The 18,549-nt window shown below is 32.7% G+C and overlaps 1 protein-coding gene across 1 annotated transcript in view; it reads right to left on the bottom strand.

The window, feature by feature from the left end:
* TRHDE (thyrotropin releasing hormone degrading enzyme) overlaps window positions 1–18,549 on the bottom strand; it is a 362,338-nt gene that overhangs the window by 69,822 nt on the left and 273,967 nt on the right. The window contains exons 8-12 of the mRNA XM_028091339.2: window positions 16,165–16,230; window positions 15,335–15,522; window positions 10,104–10,192; window positions 3,234–3,364; window positions 3,082–3,137 (exon numbers count right to left, since the gene is read on the bottom strand). Of these exons, the coding sequence (XP_027947140.1) occupies window positions 3,082–3,137; window positions 3,234–3,364; window positions 10,104–10,192; window positions 15,335–15,522; window positions 16,165–16,230 (530 nt within the window). The remainder of the gene's footprint in view (window positions 1–3,081; window positions 3,138–3,233; window positions 3,365–10,103; window positions 10,193–15,334; window positions 15,523–16,164; window positions 16,231–18,549) is intronic.

Genomic DNA, 18,549 nt, shown 5'->3' with positions numbered 1-18,549 from the left:
AAATGCCTATGAGTCATCATTATGGAGGGTTTGAGGGGACTAAACCCTCTCATACATGGTTGATGGAGGGCTAAAATGGTAAAGTTTTTGGAATACAATTTGTACTATGTATCAAAAACTTTATACTTTGTGAACCCAAAATTCCACTTGCAGGTATCTATCCTCTAAAAATACATGTATGCACAACAAAAGACCACTCAAGGATCTCATGGCAGTCTTGATTATAATAGTGAAAAATTAGAAACAATGGAATAAAGCTCCCCAGACTAATTTGTAGAAATGAGTCTCAGAACAGAATGCATTTCTGTGCATGAAAAGAAAAAAATCAAACTCTATGGAAATGTAGAGGAAAAACGGCTGGATTGATACACACCAAATATTGATAATTTTATCTGTGAGGAGGATAAATATGATGGGAAGGCATGGAGGAGAGTAAAAGAAATTTTTCACATTGTATTGCTCTTTTGTTTTAATCTTGTACAACTAGAATGCATTCATGTGGTTTTTATATATTTTAAAAAAACAACTATAAAAAGAGTACCCAAGAATATGTTTACTTAACTGCACAAAAAAATAATAGGCATGAAAGTTTATAGTCTGAGTAATTAATAATTAATTACCAATTCATGCAACAAATAAATACTGATACAGTCTTGTGCTAAAGATTAAGTGAGGCAGTAGTAGTACAAAGATGAGACAAGGCCCTATCTTCAAAGTTACCCAAAACCCATCAGGGGCTCAGAAAGGGATTGAACTACAAAGTGACAACTGCTACAATACAGATTCATGGGATGTTACCTTATTCTAATTGGAGAAGACAGATTTAAGGCACGGGAGTGAAAGTGAATTTTTTTTATAGTGAATAATAATATTCCCAACAGATAAGAGGGAATGGGAGTGGGAAGGAATTTCACATAATGGGCAAAGTCACTCTGACTTGAAGTCATGGGCTCTGCTGTGCCAGTGTTTGCTGTTGAATCTCACCTCTGCCCCTCACTTAAAAGCTGTGCAACCTTTAGCTAAATGACTTAACTCCCCTTAACCTCTAGAGTAACCACATCCATTCCAAGGGTTTACTGAGAAAATTGCACAAGGCCATTCATAAAAGCCTCAGTATAGTACCTGGAACATACGTTTTAATAAATATTTGCTTTTTTTCCTACTTGCTATCTTTAAAGAAGCCAAGAAGAGCATGCTATGCTTCTGAAACTGAAAGAAAGTTGATACAGACTGGTAGCAAAACTATGAAACATTTACTAGGAAACAGTGACCTATGATAACCTTCAAATCCGAGTGCTGGGCATTTGCCTGTATAAATCTGATTTTGTATTTATTCACTTGCATACTAATAGGATAATTATCTCATTATCAGTAAAACAAATTTTAATATATATTCAATGAGATTTGCATATTTTCCTGGTGAATTTGTATAAATGATAATGAAATTATTTACTTCAAATATTTAAGGCTTCCAAAACTGGAATTGAAAGCAATGTTCTGTCTTAGTCAACAAGGAATTTAATTTTTGAAAAAAAAATTCACCCACCATTATTAAATAAAATATTCCATTAAAAAATAATTTAATGCAGATGAGTCAAAGATCCCCTCCTTTCAATTTTCATATGCTCTCCAACTTTTGGACATTTACTACTTATATGCTTTCTCACCATCATTTCAAATCCAAAAGAATTCACATGAATATATATATATATATCAGCAGTAATAGTAATTTAATTAATTTAATTATTATAATTAAAGAACCAGGCAATATAGAAAGACTGATGGGATTTGAAATGGTCGTTCATGTGAATACATATAATGAAAGAGTTAACATCATTGGGCTCTGTAGCCAGACTATCTGGACAAAGCTCTGGTCCTATCAATTACTAGCTGTGTGACTTAAAACATGATACTTGACTTCTCTGAGCCTCAGTTCCTTACCTATAAAATGGGAATAATAATAATGTGATAATAACAATACATATCTACATATTTCATAAGGTTGTGAGAATTAAATTGCTACAGTACAACAGTTAGAACAGTGTCTGGACCCTTATGAGTGTTTAAGTAGCTGGTGGTATGAGGTCTCTTCTAGTTCTCAAACCTTTCCTTGTGGTGCTCTCAACATAATTGTCTCCTTTTCCTGCTTCTCTTTCAATGCAATGTTACATTAAGTACACTGTCTTACTATCTTTCTGACCTTTTTTAAACTTCTATGTCAAAGTAATCTTCATGTGATACTGAATACTCAGTCTTCATATCTTACTGTAGAGTCAAAACTATATCTTACTCATTACCTCCATACATTGCTATCTTGGTGGGCCTTCCCATACCACTATTATTTCTAAATTTCTGCCCAATAACATTGGATTATTAAAATTAAAATTGCACTTGGATGTGAAACAATTCAAAATACTAAAAGGACTGAGTTTATTTTACTGTTTAATCTCAACATTGAGTAAATAGCTTGGGTTTACAATCAACATTATTTTAAAGAAATAACTGTTTAGTGACTATTCAAAGGAATAACTCATTTTCACATTATAAATCTGATGATGCAAATAATGTAAATATTACTATAACAAGCACAACTAAAGTCTTCTGCTCTAAGATTGATATACATTTTGTCCAGAACAGCTTTACTCCATGGAATATTTATTTCTGTCTTGCAGCACAAGCTTCTCATAATGAATCACATTCAAAAAACATTAAAAAAAGATATATGAGTATATGTTAGGGAAAAATTGCTGTTGCTTGAAGGTATTTTCCATCAAAAATTAAATATGGCACAATGGTCATTTTGTAGAGTTCATTAATGAAATTGGGAAGGGATTATTAATCTCCAGTGTTAAATTGAACTTACAGTGAAAATTGATCAAGCTTCTCCTGACTCAGAAATACCTTATGGCTACTATTGATCAAGAGTTTGGGATACTGATTATAATTCATATGCAAATACAAAAAAAAGTGAGACAGAAATTGTTCTTAAAAGGCTTCTTATTCAAAATATGTAATATTTAGCTTAATAGAGGAAGCCTTACAGACATCAGTTTTCTTGTGAAGATCCACTGGAAAACATACCTGGCCAGGCTGAAGGCATCGTCAATCAAACCTGCTCTGTTACTGACAGAGAGAACCTATGAGATCAACCAGGGGAAAAAAAAAAGAATCAGGATTAAAGTGGCAGGTGTTCACCTATCGAAACAGATCTTTGATGAGTAAATCCAGTTTACCTCATGGTTCCTGATTAACTGATCAATTAATAATCTCCAATTCCTTAAATCATAGTTGACTCTAAAATAGCCAGTTTGATTGATATTCCCCAGCAACCAGCTTCCTTTGTCCAAAGTTATTCTGTGGTGCTCTGAAAACAACATTTTTTGGAGTAAAACAGATTTTAAATTTATGGGTTAAAATGAGATGAAGTTTATTTTCTAAATAATAGATATTATAGTACCAATGATTAAAAGATAACACCATCATAAATACCTAATTGAAATCTACTCTTTAATCAATTCATTACTGTATCTAGAATTCACTAGAAAACCTTTAGTTGGTTACCCATTATTACCTCAATTAATTGTTTTCTTATAATTAACACTCTTTGTTCTTGATAAAACCCCATTACCTATATATACACAATGTCCTTCTCAAGATAAATGTCACCAAGAAATCTGTATTTATGTGCTTCTAGTTAGATTGTATTTAAATATGGGGCTAGAATAGAAGAAAAGGTTTTAGGTGCACATTCTACTTATTTTATTCAGTTAAGAAAGTGATTAAAATAACAGGGCTCATTTATTTTAAAGTCACTATTGTTTCTTGCCTTTTTTCTTGTGCTTTTTTGGAAGAATTAATAAATAGCAGACTTTCCAGCATCATCAATAATGTTGGAAAAAGGCAACTCATTTAAGACTCTAATATTTCTACATATAATTAGAACAAAGATAATAAATTCTGTTTATTGGAATAATTTTGGAAAATGGTAACTTGATTATATTCCCCAGCTAATTCATTTAAAGGAAGCCAGTAAAAGCAATCTTATAACTTATATATTTAACTCCTTCACAATATGGTACAGATGGAGAACTCCATTCACCTTAATGGCAGCCTCTGTTGACTTCACAGAACCATAGCTTACAATTCTAATCATTTCGTGGATGTCCTCAGGATTCATGGTTCATAGAAGTTATGAAATGTATTAAGTTTACTTAAAATTTATATTTTACACACACACACACACACACACACACACACACACACACACACACACCACACACCGGGACACGTAATTTCCACAATGACTCAAAACCAGAAACTGCATCACAGAAGTCCATTTGTGTCAGTTCTGAGTGAGACACACAATCTCCAATTCTCACCTTGTTATCAAGGTTTTTTACGCATCAGGCTACAAAACAGGTTTTCTTTTTCTTTCTCTTTTTGAAACACTAACTCTATAGTCTCAAGTAGAAGCCACACAGGAAGAGGGTGTGACCACAAAAATCACTGGGTGAACATTAATGACTATTAATGGCTGAAATGAGGTGGGCTTTGAAATGGGGTGGGCTTCTTAATCTAATGCCTGTTATATTTTGCCAATTTTTATAAATGTGCAGTAAAACCAAAAATGTATGCTGAACATAAAAATCTAATCTTTAATGTTTCAGATGGTATGTCAGCTTTTTGCCACTTTTATAAATAGTATCTGTTGGAACAGATAAAAAAACAAGGCTCAGACAGGTTAATCAAATTGTCCAAGAAAGCAGGAAATGGTCTGTCTCAGGTCTCCTGACTTGGGTGTCCTTTTTACTACATTATATTCTATTGATACAAGATGGTATAGCACTTTTACTGTGATATGGTATATATCTCTCACATTCTTACATTGTTTTGAAAAAGAGGGACACAGCATTGGAAATAAGAATTAGAACAGGAGCAGGATAGTGAGATTTTTGTTCCAGTTCTCCTACACTTAAATGTTTGAACTTAGGCCACTCATATAATGTAAGGGCCAACTAATAAATAGCATTTAAGGTCCCTTCCAATTCTATGGCTCAGTAGAAGAAGGAACTGTTTTCTTCTGTGTGAAATTTTACCAGGCTTCATCTCTGGTACTTAAAAAAAAATCTATCAGATATTGCTCTAAAATATTAATAGTTTCCCAACTTTCTGATACTTTGTTTTTGTATATTTTTCAAAACTTTAATGTGCTTATCTACACAATTCCTTTGAAGTTTTGGAATGTCACCCCATTTTACAGATATAAAAATAAAAAATAATTAACAAAAGATAAGACATTTTAAAAAACTAAACCATATGAAGAGAGGTTTCAATTAATCATGTCCAAATTCACCTTGTTATCAAGGTTTGATAACAATTCAGTGAAAAAAATTAAGATTAAAATATTGAGGATACTGTTTCTCTTGAGTAATCCTAACGCTATCTTCAATAATATGAGGATTTTATAACAACACATATTGTGATTAAATCCACTTGGGCTAGGTGCTTGCTTTGGCAGCACATATACTAAATTCACTTGGGTTAAGAGTAAATTTGATCATTTTCAACTAAGAAGTGGTTATTTTTTGAAGAAATTATAATATTCAAGAATCAAGTTTAATATATGAATATATGATTTATGTTTTTACAATTCTGAAACAGTCATGGAATCCTATGATATTAAGTCTATTTTTTTTTAAAGATTTTATTTATTTATCTGACAGATAGAGAGACAGCGAGAGAGGGAACACAAGCAGGGAGAGTGGGAGAGGGAGAAGCAGGCCTCCCGCTGAGCAGGGAGCCCGATGTGGGGCTCAATCCCAGGACCCTGGGGCCATGACCTGAGCCGAAGGCAGACGCTTAACGACTGAGCCACCCAGGCATCCCAAGTCTATTTTTTGAAGTTATTTCTTGTTCACATTTTAGAGAGCTGGCACAATTTGACTTGGCTCTAAATTGGTGATGGGCATTAAGGAGGGCACGTGTTGTGATGAGCACTGGGTGTTATATGTAAGTGATGAATCGCTAAATTTTACTCCTGAAACTAATATTACACTGTATGTTAACTAACCGGAATTTAAATAGAAACTTGAAACTAGAAATAATAAAAAAATAAAAAATAAATAAACTTACTGAATTCAACAACTTACAGGTAGAAGAGAGACAAATTAAAATAGAAAAACAATCCCTATAACTTCTATTTCGTCTGATGAGAATAAAAAAGGCAGGCATCTATTGTTTTTAAGTATGCTATCATTAAATTGATAACTAAAACCTGCAGGTTATTACTGTTCATGAATATTTTTATGCCTTTGTTATAAATGAAATCTTTGGAGAAATGATTCCCTGAAAAGATTTTGTAATAGATTTTTAAATGTCTTTTTCATTCTAGTTAATTATATCTTTAAAATGTTCTTCAAATTAACTAATGGCAAGCAATGAATTCTAAAGAGACCTTTTCCAATGGCCTAATGAGGTATGATATGTGATGAGTACCAATATAAAAAGTATGGAAGTTATATTTTCAATGTTAGTAATAATAACTTAAAATTGTATGTAGAATGTATCCAAAATGGCACAAAATTTAGATTATATCAAGGCACAGAGTATTTGGAATTTTGTAATATTTTGGTTTTATATTCTATACTTTCCGAATAAAAAGAGGAAGATCTTAAGCCTTTCTCCTCAATATTGGCTGGTTGCAGAAAAATCAGAATTTAAAATAAACAAAAAGTCAACCAAAGTAACAAGGGTAGCATTGTAAAACAAACTCAGGTATAACACATATTGGTCTTCTCACTGGACTTGTGTGAGAATCAAATTAGAAAATGCTCTACAGCACCTATAAAAAACCATGTGTATGAATACAATGGCAACATATTGAGTAATTGGCACATCAGCAAAGCAACCTACCAAAATTTTAAAATCTACATGTGTCTGTGTGTGTGTGTGTGTGTGTGTGTGTGTGTGTGTGTGTGTGTGGTTTAGAGGGAATACATTTAGAAAAGAAAACCAAGCTCCTAAGACAATTTAGGCAAGTTATTTCTCAAGCCTTAACTTCCTCATTTGTAAAATGGGGATAAAAATAACTCATTCTAAAGGCTTGCAAGTCTTATATAAAACAATGCTTAAGGCAAGCACTATATCATTACATTATTTTTTAATGTTTATTTGTAATTTCAGCATCAATTTCCCTTTTATTTTGAATCTTTTCTTTCCTAACATTTGGCATTAAATTTATTCCCTTCCATTACACATTCATTGTCACCATACAAACTGTTACATTTATAAACATCTGCATTCTCAGTATCTCAGTAGTAAAAACAAAAAAGATAAATCCTTTTACCTGCTTTCAGTAATTTAAAAGTTGATTTAAAAACTATTTTAGGCTAGAAGGAACTACACCTTAACTTGGAATTAATTCGATATTCATCCAAAGGGTTTAAAAAATGGAAGTGTCAAGAGTATATGATGATTCAAATCAAATTTATACTTTATATTATTCACCATGACTGTGCTTTAATACCTGGGGAGGGATCAAATCTATGTGACTTATAATGAAAAATTACAAAAACATTGATGCTATTGTTACAACTAAAAGGTAGACTTAATGTTGATAAGAATTGACCAGAATATTTTCTTAATGTTTTTATGGAAAAAACATTATTGATATTATTATTGATATTAGTTAACTATATTTTTTATTTCGATTGATTTATTTACTTTTAGAGAGGGGGGTAGGGGCAGAAGGAGAGAATCTCTACCAGACTCTCCGCTGAGTGCAGTGCCCAATGCAGGGCTTGATCTCAAGACCCTGAGATCATGACCTGAGCTGAAACTAGGAGTTGAGCCACCCAGGTGTCCCTAGTTAACTGTATTTTGAAAAAAAAGAGAGAGAGAGAGAGGTAATAACTCATGAAAGGAGACAAGAGTTAACAATCTTTTCTTTCCCCCAGTCTGTGCCTTGTGTCAGTTTTTTATTTGTCATCATAATGAAGGGATTTAAGACAAAACTAAAGACAGAATGAGACTGAACAGGGAAAACAGAATGGTTGTCTTTCTTTTAGGTCCCTCTTGGAAGCTTCTTCCAGATTTACATATTTATAATGTTTTCAAGAAATATTTACTTGGTATAGTCATTCTCCACAAAAGCTTCAACACTTCTATCGGGACAATGTTCCATCAACCAGAAGGCTCTGCTGTGATTTAATGGAAACTGACACACTGTAGGTGGCACAACTCAATTATCAGAGTCAATGTAAATATTAATTTACACAGAGTCATGCACTGCACACACTATGTAGTAAGCATGACATGTATATTAATATAGGTGACATTTTAGGCAAATGTATGCTTTGAAATATCATGTTGTTATTATTCCTGATTAATAATGAGACTACAAATGGAAACAACCTCTCAAATACACCTGTGGTTATTGGTCAAGAAAAGCTGTGACACTATTCTGCGTATACTCTACGTGAAACAAGAGGATACCATGAATAAAAGCATACAATTAACTAGGGAGTTAGAGGAAAAGGACGTGGGGAAAATATTGATGAAGAATCAGACTTGCCTAGATCCACTCTCTAAAAGTGACGTTTTGGCCTGATCCTGACTTTTAATCAGTATCTTTGCACCCTTGTAATTGTCCCATTTCCACTGTACCCCTCAATGAGAAATGTTTTACTTGGTTTCTGAAAATTGTTCTATTTCATGTTTCTAGCAATCCCATGGAGGATCTAATAGTTAGATCATTAGGTTAATGACTCACTGTTTTCACTCATCATTTCATAACAAATTATGTAGATAAACAAAACAACTACATGAAAGTAAAAGAGCGGTTAAAAAAACAAATAATACAGTAAGTGAATTAAGAATCATATAAATGCTAACTCTTAAGAAATGAGAAGAATAGATTATAATAAGCAATTTTAAAAGGAGAAACACCAGTAAATTTTAAAATAAGCATTTCAATTCATCACTACATTACTTATGAATCTTTTATACACAATGTATATAAATAAAAGCACATATTTTCATAATATGTGATTATGTGTTAAAAATACAACAACACGAAAATTTGAATAAAAATTCAACTGAAAATACAAGCATTTATATTTCTGGTATGCAGATTAGATTTTGCTATAAGAACTTTTTCTTGTATATATGTACTTTGAGCACTTACATCTCCCTTATAATAGCAAGACTGAGGGGCAGACACAATGTTTATTTTGTTATTTACTAATTTTACCTTACTTATTGCAAAAAGGAGATTGTAGCTGCTCATAGTGGTTATGAAATAAGATAACATCAATTAACAGAACACAAGAAAGGAGTAGAAAAAACGTGGACATACTTGACCATCTAAATCTAAATAAAATGTTATATAAAAGATGATTAATTGGCTTTTTCTCCAGTTCAATAGAAAACAGAAATTAAAGAGACCTGTTTCACATCTAGCATGAAGGATTTAGATTGGATTCAAAGAAATAGCTTTCTGACAGTGAATTGAAATAGGTCGCTATCTTATTTGAAGACATTTAGAAACAGAATAGAATCTCATCTTTCTCTGCTCCTTGAGAATTGACCCTAGTTTAGGTGATGCTTTGATGACCTATCAAGTCCCCTCCCTTCTGTCCCTATAATTATCTAATTTTATGGAGAATATCGCCTTGTCCATTCTTTAAAGAGCCAGTCTGGCAAAAAAGAAGATAGCAGGAAAATGGAATTGAAAATGTGGCCTGTGTTTCATTATTTGGCATACTGTTTTACTGGGAGTTATGATTATAATTTAATTACATTTGGGATTATAAAATGATACAGTTTAAAACAGCTAAAATTAGTACTACAGATGCCTTGTTTTAAATTTTCTCTTTACTATCAATGACACAAATAAACTTAAGAATTATATAGGCAGACTAAAATTAGACTGTGTACAAACTATACTATATTATACTTAATTTTGTAGAGGAGATTATCATTCTTTTATATTCTCTTTCTAATTTGTCTTTATTCACATGTTTACAACAGCTGAAACCAGAGGTTAAGTTGCTAAACAATTATCTGAAACCAAATGGTTCCTGAGGGGAGCATATATATTTTACCTGATTTGTTAGACACCCAAATAATTGCTTCTGAAGACACATGGCTTCTATTTCCTACCACAATAGTTAATGGAATCTGCCACAAGTAACTGCAAAGTAAAATAGAAGCTTTAAGAATAAAAATGGTTATAACAAATAAACAAACAACATTTGCTATGCACCTTCTGCATGATTTCTATTATTCTCTTTAGGGGAAATAAAAAAATTACCGTCACAAAAGTAAGGAATAAGTCAAGAAGATGAATTCACTTCTTCAATGCCACTAAGCAGACTTAGCCTGTAAGAGTTTTAATTTCAATACAAAAGGGGGACTTTCAACAAAACAATTTATCTTGCAAAATAAAAAAAGATTCGCATTTTACATTACAGAATAAAAAGTAGCTAAAATCAATAAATCAGAGCTACACCATATATTGATTAAGTCTCAAAATAACTCCTTTCTACTTGTTTCTATGTTAAATTAATACACATTTCAGTGGCTTCATGCATTTACATGTCAACATTATCCTTATTTTTTCACATAACTATCCTAATAAGTAGTATTATCACATTTTACAGATAGGTTAATACAGCACACCTAAAGTTACTCAGCAAAGCAGGAATGAAAGGTGAAACTAATCAGATACCCCTAAAGTCCAGATCAGGACAAAGAATAGTGTCAAACACACTTAATGCTCTATTTTCTGAAATGAAATTTCCACACTGATGTGTGAAATCATCAACCAACGTTCAGGGATCAGTCATGAGTCTCAGTTATTAAAAGAAGCATTTTCTAGAATTTGACTTTTTATAGGGTAAAAATGGAAGCCTATACTTGTACTTGAAGTAGTATCAATTTAATCTCAAATGACTAGCCAGAGATAATCTGGATGGTCTTACAATAAATTCAGTGACTACATTTTGTTTCTTTCCCTGAAGTATAGCCAGATTACGTTGACCGATCATTGCACCATTAACAGCATGGGTAGCCAACAATATTTAGTATGTAAAAAATATTTTTTATTTTATGGAAGAGACACTGTTTGAGCTCTGTAATTGGGAAAGTAAACAGAGAATTGAGAATTTTTCAGGAAACATATCCGGGATTATATAATTACAAATGTAATGAATATGTTTTGGGGGGCATGGGAAGAGAGGGCATCTCCTCTAAATCTATTACATAGAATTTGATTATTTTATCATTTCATTTCTCATTCACAATAAATACAAATCAGTAATAGTAACAAATCTAAGTGGAAGAGTAGAAGAAATTAACAATTTTACACTAATGGCCAAAGTTGAAATAATGTGTTTAAATCAGCGAAATATTTTTGAGTGCCAACTACGTAGAGACACTAAGCTGTACCACAGTGGAATCCACACAGTTGGTCAGGGAATCAATAACCTATAGTAGCCAAACATATGGTTTTTAAAGTAGAAGTAAATGAACATAACCCACTTATGCTCTTTATCAAAGACCTCCAAGCTCTTAACATAATACTAAGAATATGGCAAATATTTAATAATGGTATTACTGTGAGGAAGACAAAGAGAATTGATATATATTTCTTTAACAGCTGTTCTCTGAAAATAATGACTCTTTTTTGATTAATTGAAAAAATTAGTTAAGAGACAATAATGCTTGACTATGCATCTGACTCTCAAATTATTATCTATGGGTTCATATTTGTAAACCTAAGATCTTGAAGAAGCCTAGAAAAGGAAGGCATTCCAGAAATTGCTGTTGAATTGGATCAAACAGGATTAGACCAAAGTAAAATGAAAGGAATCAAATCAGTCTATGGGAAAGACAGAGATTAACCTTATGAACTTGACTTTCTGGTAAATATCTTCCACATTGAGTTGGGTCAACTAAATTGTGAAGTCAAGTAAGTATCCGTTAAAGGGCAAGAAATATACAAAATTGACGATGTTTCTCAAGGATAAATGTGTCTTTTTAAAGCATGATCATAAAATGTGAAATATTATTTGCCCCTAATATAAATAAATACACTTTTGCATTTATTTAAACTGTATTCTTCTAAATAGTGGAACTAGAAATGATGATAACATTTCTATGGTATGCTTCAATATTTGAGTTTTAGCAAAAGTCTCTACAGTACAAGAAAAAGAGGTTCATATTGATACCTGCATGTTGTTTACAGTCAATGCCACATCCCTATGGGGAACTTCCTACATGACAGACACTGAATCACACAGCTGTTCAGATGCAAGAGTTAACTATAAGGTACTGGGGGGAATACAAACACTCGGGCATTTTGTAAAACTTTTGAAACAGTCTTCCGGGTATTTTTCCCAAGAATGTTTTTGCTCTTTCTGTGTGTGTGTATCTATGTCTGCATGATTGTGTATGCACACAACTAAAATGTATATATTGTCACAAAAACAAAATAAAAATGACAAATTACCAAGCATATCTAAAATTTGTATTCATTTCTGAATTGCTATACTATTAATCCTAGATGTTATTTTTCATAACTTTCCAAACAACACATATTTGATCTTTTCCTAAATTTCATTTCAAAACTCAAAGAAAGCACGTTGCTTTATGGTTACAACTTAAAAGGGTGGAAAACACTAAACACTGTTGAGTGAAGCATGGTGTGCTATAAAGAAAATCTCAGACTGTGGTGGGTTATGTTTGAAAAAAAGATTAGGAAAAAGAATTTGTGAATTAGATTGTGTCCCAGCTACCTAAGTTTAATTTTAGTCATCTCACTTTAAGCAGAAAAAAACCCAAAAACAAGCGCAAAATGCATTTCAATAAACCTTTAAGGTATTTTTTCTGTGATATTCCCTGGGGTTATCTCTCTATACATAGGGTTGATGTTTTTATAATAAAGCAATGTTTATCCTGATAATCATGTTAAGGTAGAAAATAAATAATAGGTATTTATTTTAGCTTGAGTGAAAATTCTTTTTTGCAAAATGGAACCCATATCAGTGAAGCATTAATGTAGATACCATGAACTCTACAGAAGTTGCTGTCATCAGGACGATAACAAAAGGAAAATATGACTGTGGAGATAAATACAATTGTCTGTAGCACAGGACTCTGAGAAACTCCGTAAGTGGATGAGGAGACATTGCTTAACATTGCAATGTATTAACTTGATAAAGAGAAAAAGCCAGACAAATTCAGAACTTCCAGAATACCTAAATTCTAGCAAATATCTTATTCACTTTTACATATCACCTAACTCTATGCAATTATTAGTTATGTAACCATCTTTCTATAGAAAAATATAATTACTATATACATTAAAAAAGTTCTGGGCATGTTGTAGTGATGTTCTAGTATCCTTTACGAAATTCGGGACAAAGAATTGATGATACTGGCTCAGAAAAGATCCACAATACATGGGATTTCTGGTATCGGTGGGCACTGTTTTACCGCATCAACAGCTTGCACTGTATAATAAAGACCTAGGAAGGCTACATACAAAGGACTGATAGAATTGGTACTGAAGCTCTGACTACAATGTTAGAGTGAATAAAACTGATCAATAAGATACAATTGAATACGAAATTTTTAACTGCAAGCTCTATTATTTCAAAATAGATAGAAAATAATTTTCGAGCTTAAAGGGACTCCATACATTATTTTACTCTTAATATTTTATATGCCAGGTTCTCAGGGTTCAACATTATCCGTATGATTTTACAACTCTAGCAAAAGCAAAGCTCTATTCAAGTTACATATGCTCATACAGCCTGGGAGAAATTCTGCCTTTAAAGAGTCAGACTCATGGCTGATACATCTGATGCATGTTATAGGCTGACAGTGTATTTTTGTTCAAAATTTGTTCTGTCATTTGCGGGTCCTTTATGTTTTTCTGCACCAGTGATGTTTGTGTCAAACTGATCATTCTCAAAGGCATGGCCTAAATCTCTCTAACTTTGCCACAGTCAAGTAAGTAGTTTTTATGTACTTTCTGGCAAGGCCGGAGTTGATGCCTAAGCAGGTTTAGCCCAGGGCCAGAGGGTGGAGAATCAGAAGCAGCATTTGGCAACTGTGCGGAATCCAGGCTGGGTAATACAGAAGCACTGACAGACAAGAGTCAGATCATGACAGTGCGGCAGAGTAAGACTACCTTCCATTGGTTGAAACAGTTGACTTGCAGGGGCGGTTTGTCCAAAGTCAATGTATCTATTGACCAGGAGATTTAAGACAATGCTTTCCTAAAGGACATTCCAAATTCGGTCATCGTTAAACATTCAGGAATTTCTCAGTCACTTCTACCTATAGCCCATCTTGGAGCTAGCCTACTTGGGAACAATTTCCATCCCTCTTAGAGATTAAAACAAAAACAAAAAAAAACAAAAACAATTGATGCTTCATACCGCCTACATATTGGTGGACGATAAAGTCAGAGTCCTAATATGCCAATGTAATGGGAGACAGCATGACCAACCTAATCCAAACACTTCATTTTGTTTATTAATTTTAAATTCCATCCCTTCTGTCCCCCCCCTCTCCAATCTTTTCTTAGGGCACCTTTTAAAAAATGAAATGAACTGATTTAAACTGCATTATCTTTCTTTGGCTCAGCCTTTAACAAGACACCATACAGTAAGAAAACACGAAGTAGAAAAGAAACACTACATGCTGTTTTCAGTAATTAAATAAGAGTTTCAAAAGAAAGTTTAACAACAAATAAAAATACTATGTGTGTTGTCTGTTCAGCGGTTTTACATATGGAAAATGAGGGAGGAGAACATATTTTGATGCTAAGTAGCACTGATACTTAGACCATTTAAAAATGGATCTACTTTGAGTTCCTTTGGCTCAGATACTAGTCTAGTTGTAGTTTTTGTTTGTTTTAATTAGTCTTTCTGGATTGTTAGTTTCTATTCTCATCTATTTTATAAATCTCAGTTTGCTCCATTCCATCTAATTGACTTCACTACATCTTAACTTTCTTGAATTTAATTCAACAAACATTCACAGGGAAAAGTAAAAAAATCACATATTTTTCTAAATCACCATGATAATTTAAACTCTGCTTAAACAAAATAACTTTGGTGTGCTGTCACTTTGATGGTTAAAATATCTGGAAATGGGAGTAAAAGAGGAATCAAAATGAAAACACCATATGTAAATAAAGAAATGAAAACCATATTTCGCTTACATTTTATAATTGTGCTAGCAATCTTTTTAAAATGTTAAAAATGCAAAGTGAAACCCAAGAATAAAAGCAATTGTTTTTTCATGTAAAAGAGTGTTGTACCTGTTATTTTGAAGTTCAAGTGCTTTAGTTTTAGCACTGATGTCATAAATAAAGTGTTGTTGGGTAATTATTATTCTATTTTCTGCTGTTGAATTTCCCAAGATGGTGATAACAGGATAACCCATCTGGAGTGTCCACTGATCCATTACTTCTTGTATATTTACAAATTTTCCATTCCGTTTTAAAGCCTTTATAACCCAAATTGTATAAATTAGTTTTATAAACATGAATTATAAACATAATTAACGTTAAACCATTTTTATTTTTACCTTTATGATTTACTTAAGGATGAAAACATGTAAAATCAGTGAAGCTAATATAACGCATTAGTAAAATTAATCTCCTTGCCTTAAATTAAGCTTCATGCATATATAGAGAAATGAAAGCTTTATTAGCATTAAAGTTTTTACTTAATGGAAGATAAAACATAGTTGATTGTTAAAACAAGTACTTGTAGCATCATTAAGTATCCCCAGTATGTCCAGTACCAAATTTAAATATCTGTTATTCACCTATAGAAAAAACTATTTTAACATCAATATTTCTCTCATACATGAATATCTGACACAATATGAACGTTATATTTCAGAAGTATTGTCTTGTTTGAAAGTAGGCAAGGTATGTTTTACTACCATTTGTAGTTTAAGTAGTTTTAAACCCCATTACTTTTATAATATATCAAAAATAAAATGATAAAGCAATACGAGAAAATATAAAAAGTAAAAACAACTGTCAGTGTCAATAAAAGTTAAGAGTGGTTTATAAACTCAGTTCAAATATTCAAGAGGAGGTTTTGGTATTCGAGCTTCCTATACTTTCCTATACTTTACCTCTGATAGTGTATTCCAGAGATCATTTCTGGCTGCGTTGCCATACTTATGAATGGTTAAATAATCCTACAAAGAATATAAAATTATAATTACAATTTGGAGGCTAAGCAATTTCCAACACACACACTTATTTCTCAATTCAATTAATAATTTCTATTTGTTAGAATTTCATTAATATGAAGACAAGGAGAAAGACGGGGAAAAAGATAAAGAATCTCATTTTAAAATATCCCAAAGAGCTTTAACTGTAACATATTTCCTAACTCATCAAACAATGCTGGTCTCTTAGAAATTATTTTCATAACCATAATCACTTCTTATGGATTTCCAGGGTCAAAGACCTTCCTCTAATTTAACAAATCAACCTCAAGCAATTTTAAAGAAACTACCTCTGCAGTGAAACATTTAGGAGAAACTTCCCCATCAGGCCTTCCTGTTGAAGTGTTGAAAAAAACAAATTGTTTTATGGAAAAGAAAAAACAACAACAGAAACCCGACTGATATATGCTGATGTGAAGAGGAATTGCTTTGCTGAAAGAGAAACGACTGTCTCCACAAGTTGCCCAGTTCCCTAGTCTCCCTGCAAGGGACAGGCTGCCTAATACAAAAAAGGATACATACTTATTTCCATGAGCTTGAAACACATATTAATACTTAATAAGAAAAAGTTAATCCTAAATTTATTTAATATTTTTGAGTGTAGGACTTCCCATTTCCCAGTTTCCACCACTAGTAGTTAAACCTACACACTTTCTATCTACCTCATGCCTGCTCCCTTCTACAAAGCATGGTTTATGTCACTGTGGATATGTGATTTGGTTACAGCCAATTTGTGTTATTCTTTTTCTGAATCCAAAATGGAAAAATGAACAGAAAATAGTGTTTTAGATTACAAAACAGAGGGTCTCCTGCATTTGAAATTCCATCATCTCTACAACATGTAGGTAGTAGACAAAATCCAAATTTACATCACAGTACTGAAAATGAAAAAAAAAAAATTGCTGACTCTTTTCAGTACTTTGTGTAGAGTAAAATACTTTGGGGATAATTAAACTTGGTGAAGAAATTTTTCTGAAATACAACTTTGTTGGCAATTCACAGCGCAGCAAAATGGCAACTCCCACCTAATCAGACTCTAAAGATGCGATGCCCAACACTAACTTAGCAACCACAAATTTATCATCGTCATTGGGGATTATGAATAACTTTATTGAAAAAAATACAACCCCAAATAACCAATCTGAATTCCACTTTTGGCTTTGAATATGCCATATGAGTCATTTTCCATTAGAACTCGGGGACCAGGATTTAAATAAATTATTTCAGATTTAACTGTCAGCATTATCTTCCATGCTTTTTTGGTACCTAAATGAATAAATCTGGGAACAATAGGAACTATGAAACATAAATTTGAGTTTTATTTTAGTAATGGGATAAGAAAAAAAGTATCAACAGTAGAACTATGTATTTATTGGGTTTGGCTTATGGATAGTGCGGCTAGGATAATCCCAAAGAGGAAACAAAGGAATACTCCATGGACTTTGAAAGGTCCGATACCCAACTACAGGATTCTCTTCACAGACAGAACATAAAAATCCAGCTGTTCATGATATGAGCTGGCATTGGCCCAACATTGATCATCAACTCAGGCTCTTGGTTCCCTCCCCAATTCGGAACAAAGTTCAAATTTCCATTTCAAGCAGGCTGAAGTGGCAATTATCTGGGCTTAGGAAGCAGCTCCAACTTGCTTGCCTCGAAAGTCAGGGCAGAGAGCACCTTCTTGGATTCCCAGCAGTCCCAGTTTTCAGGTGTTACTGGAATTCTCTATAAGTCAACTCTTGTTTTCCAAAATCAGATAAACCCCAAGTGTTTTCCTTAGTTATCTTAGCCTTCCTCTTGCACGAAAATAGTCATATTTTAAGTGAAGGAAATTGTGTTTTGTCCTTGTTGAATTACCAAGAAACTTACAGAATAGTCAGTGTGGTTTTTCTGATAATCAATCATTTATTTATTCATTCATTCCACAAAATATATGGCGTACTTTGCATGTGCCAGTAGCTGTCAGGTGCTGGGGGAGTGGCGGGGGAGACTAGGCTCCTGAGAACAAGGACAGAAACTGAAATGGGATTTGTGGAGGACGGTTTCTGTGACTGAAACTCTAGAAGTCCTGGTACAAAAACTACTTGACAAGATGAATTTAAACATTTGCTATGCAATTAAATAAGATTTTAAGTTCCTTTCAAGCCTACAAGTCGATGAATATGAAAATGGCTGGAGTTATGAATCCGAAATGGAAATTTATGTTTATATGTATGTGTATGAAAGTCAATCAGCAGTGGATTTGACATTATGATATAAAGTAGAAGAATATTTTAATATTAACTA

Source organism: Eumetopias jubatus, unplaced genomic scaffold, assembly GCF_037043125.1.
Source record: "Eumetopias jubatus isolate StellerSeaLion01/CBP00866 unplaced genomic scaffold, mEumJub1_p1.0 scaffold_8, whole genome shotgun sequence".
Taxonomy (NCBI): domain Eukaryota; kingdom Metazoa; phylum Chordata; class Mammalia; order Carnivora; family Otariidae; genus Eumetopias; species Eumetopias jubatus.
The sequence above is the reverse complement of the archived record's forward strand: the minus strand, read 5'-3'. Positions and strand labels throughout refer to the sequence as shown.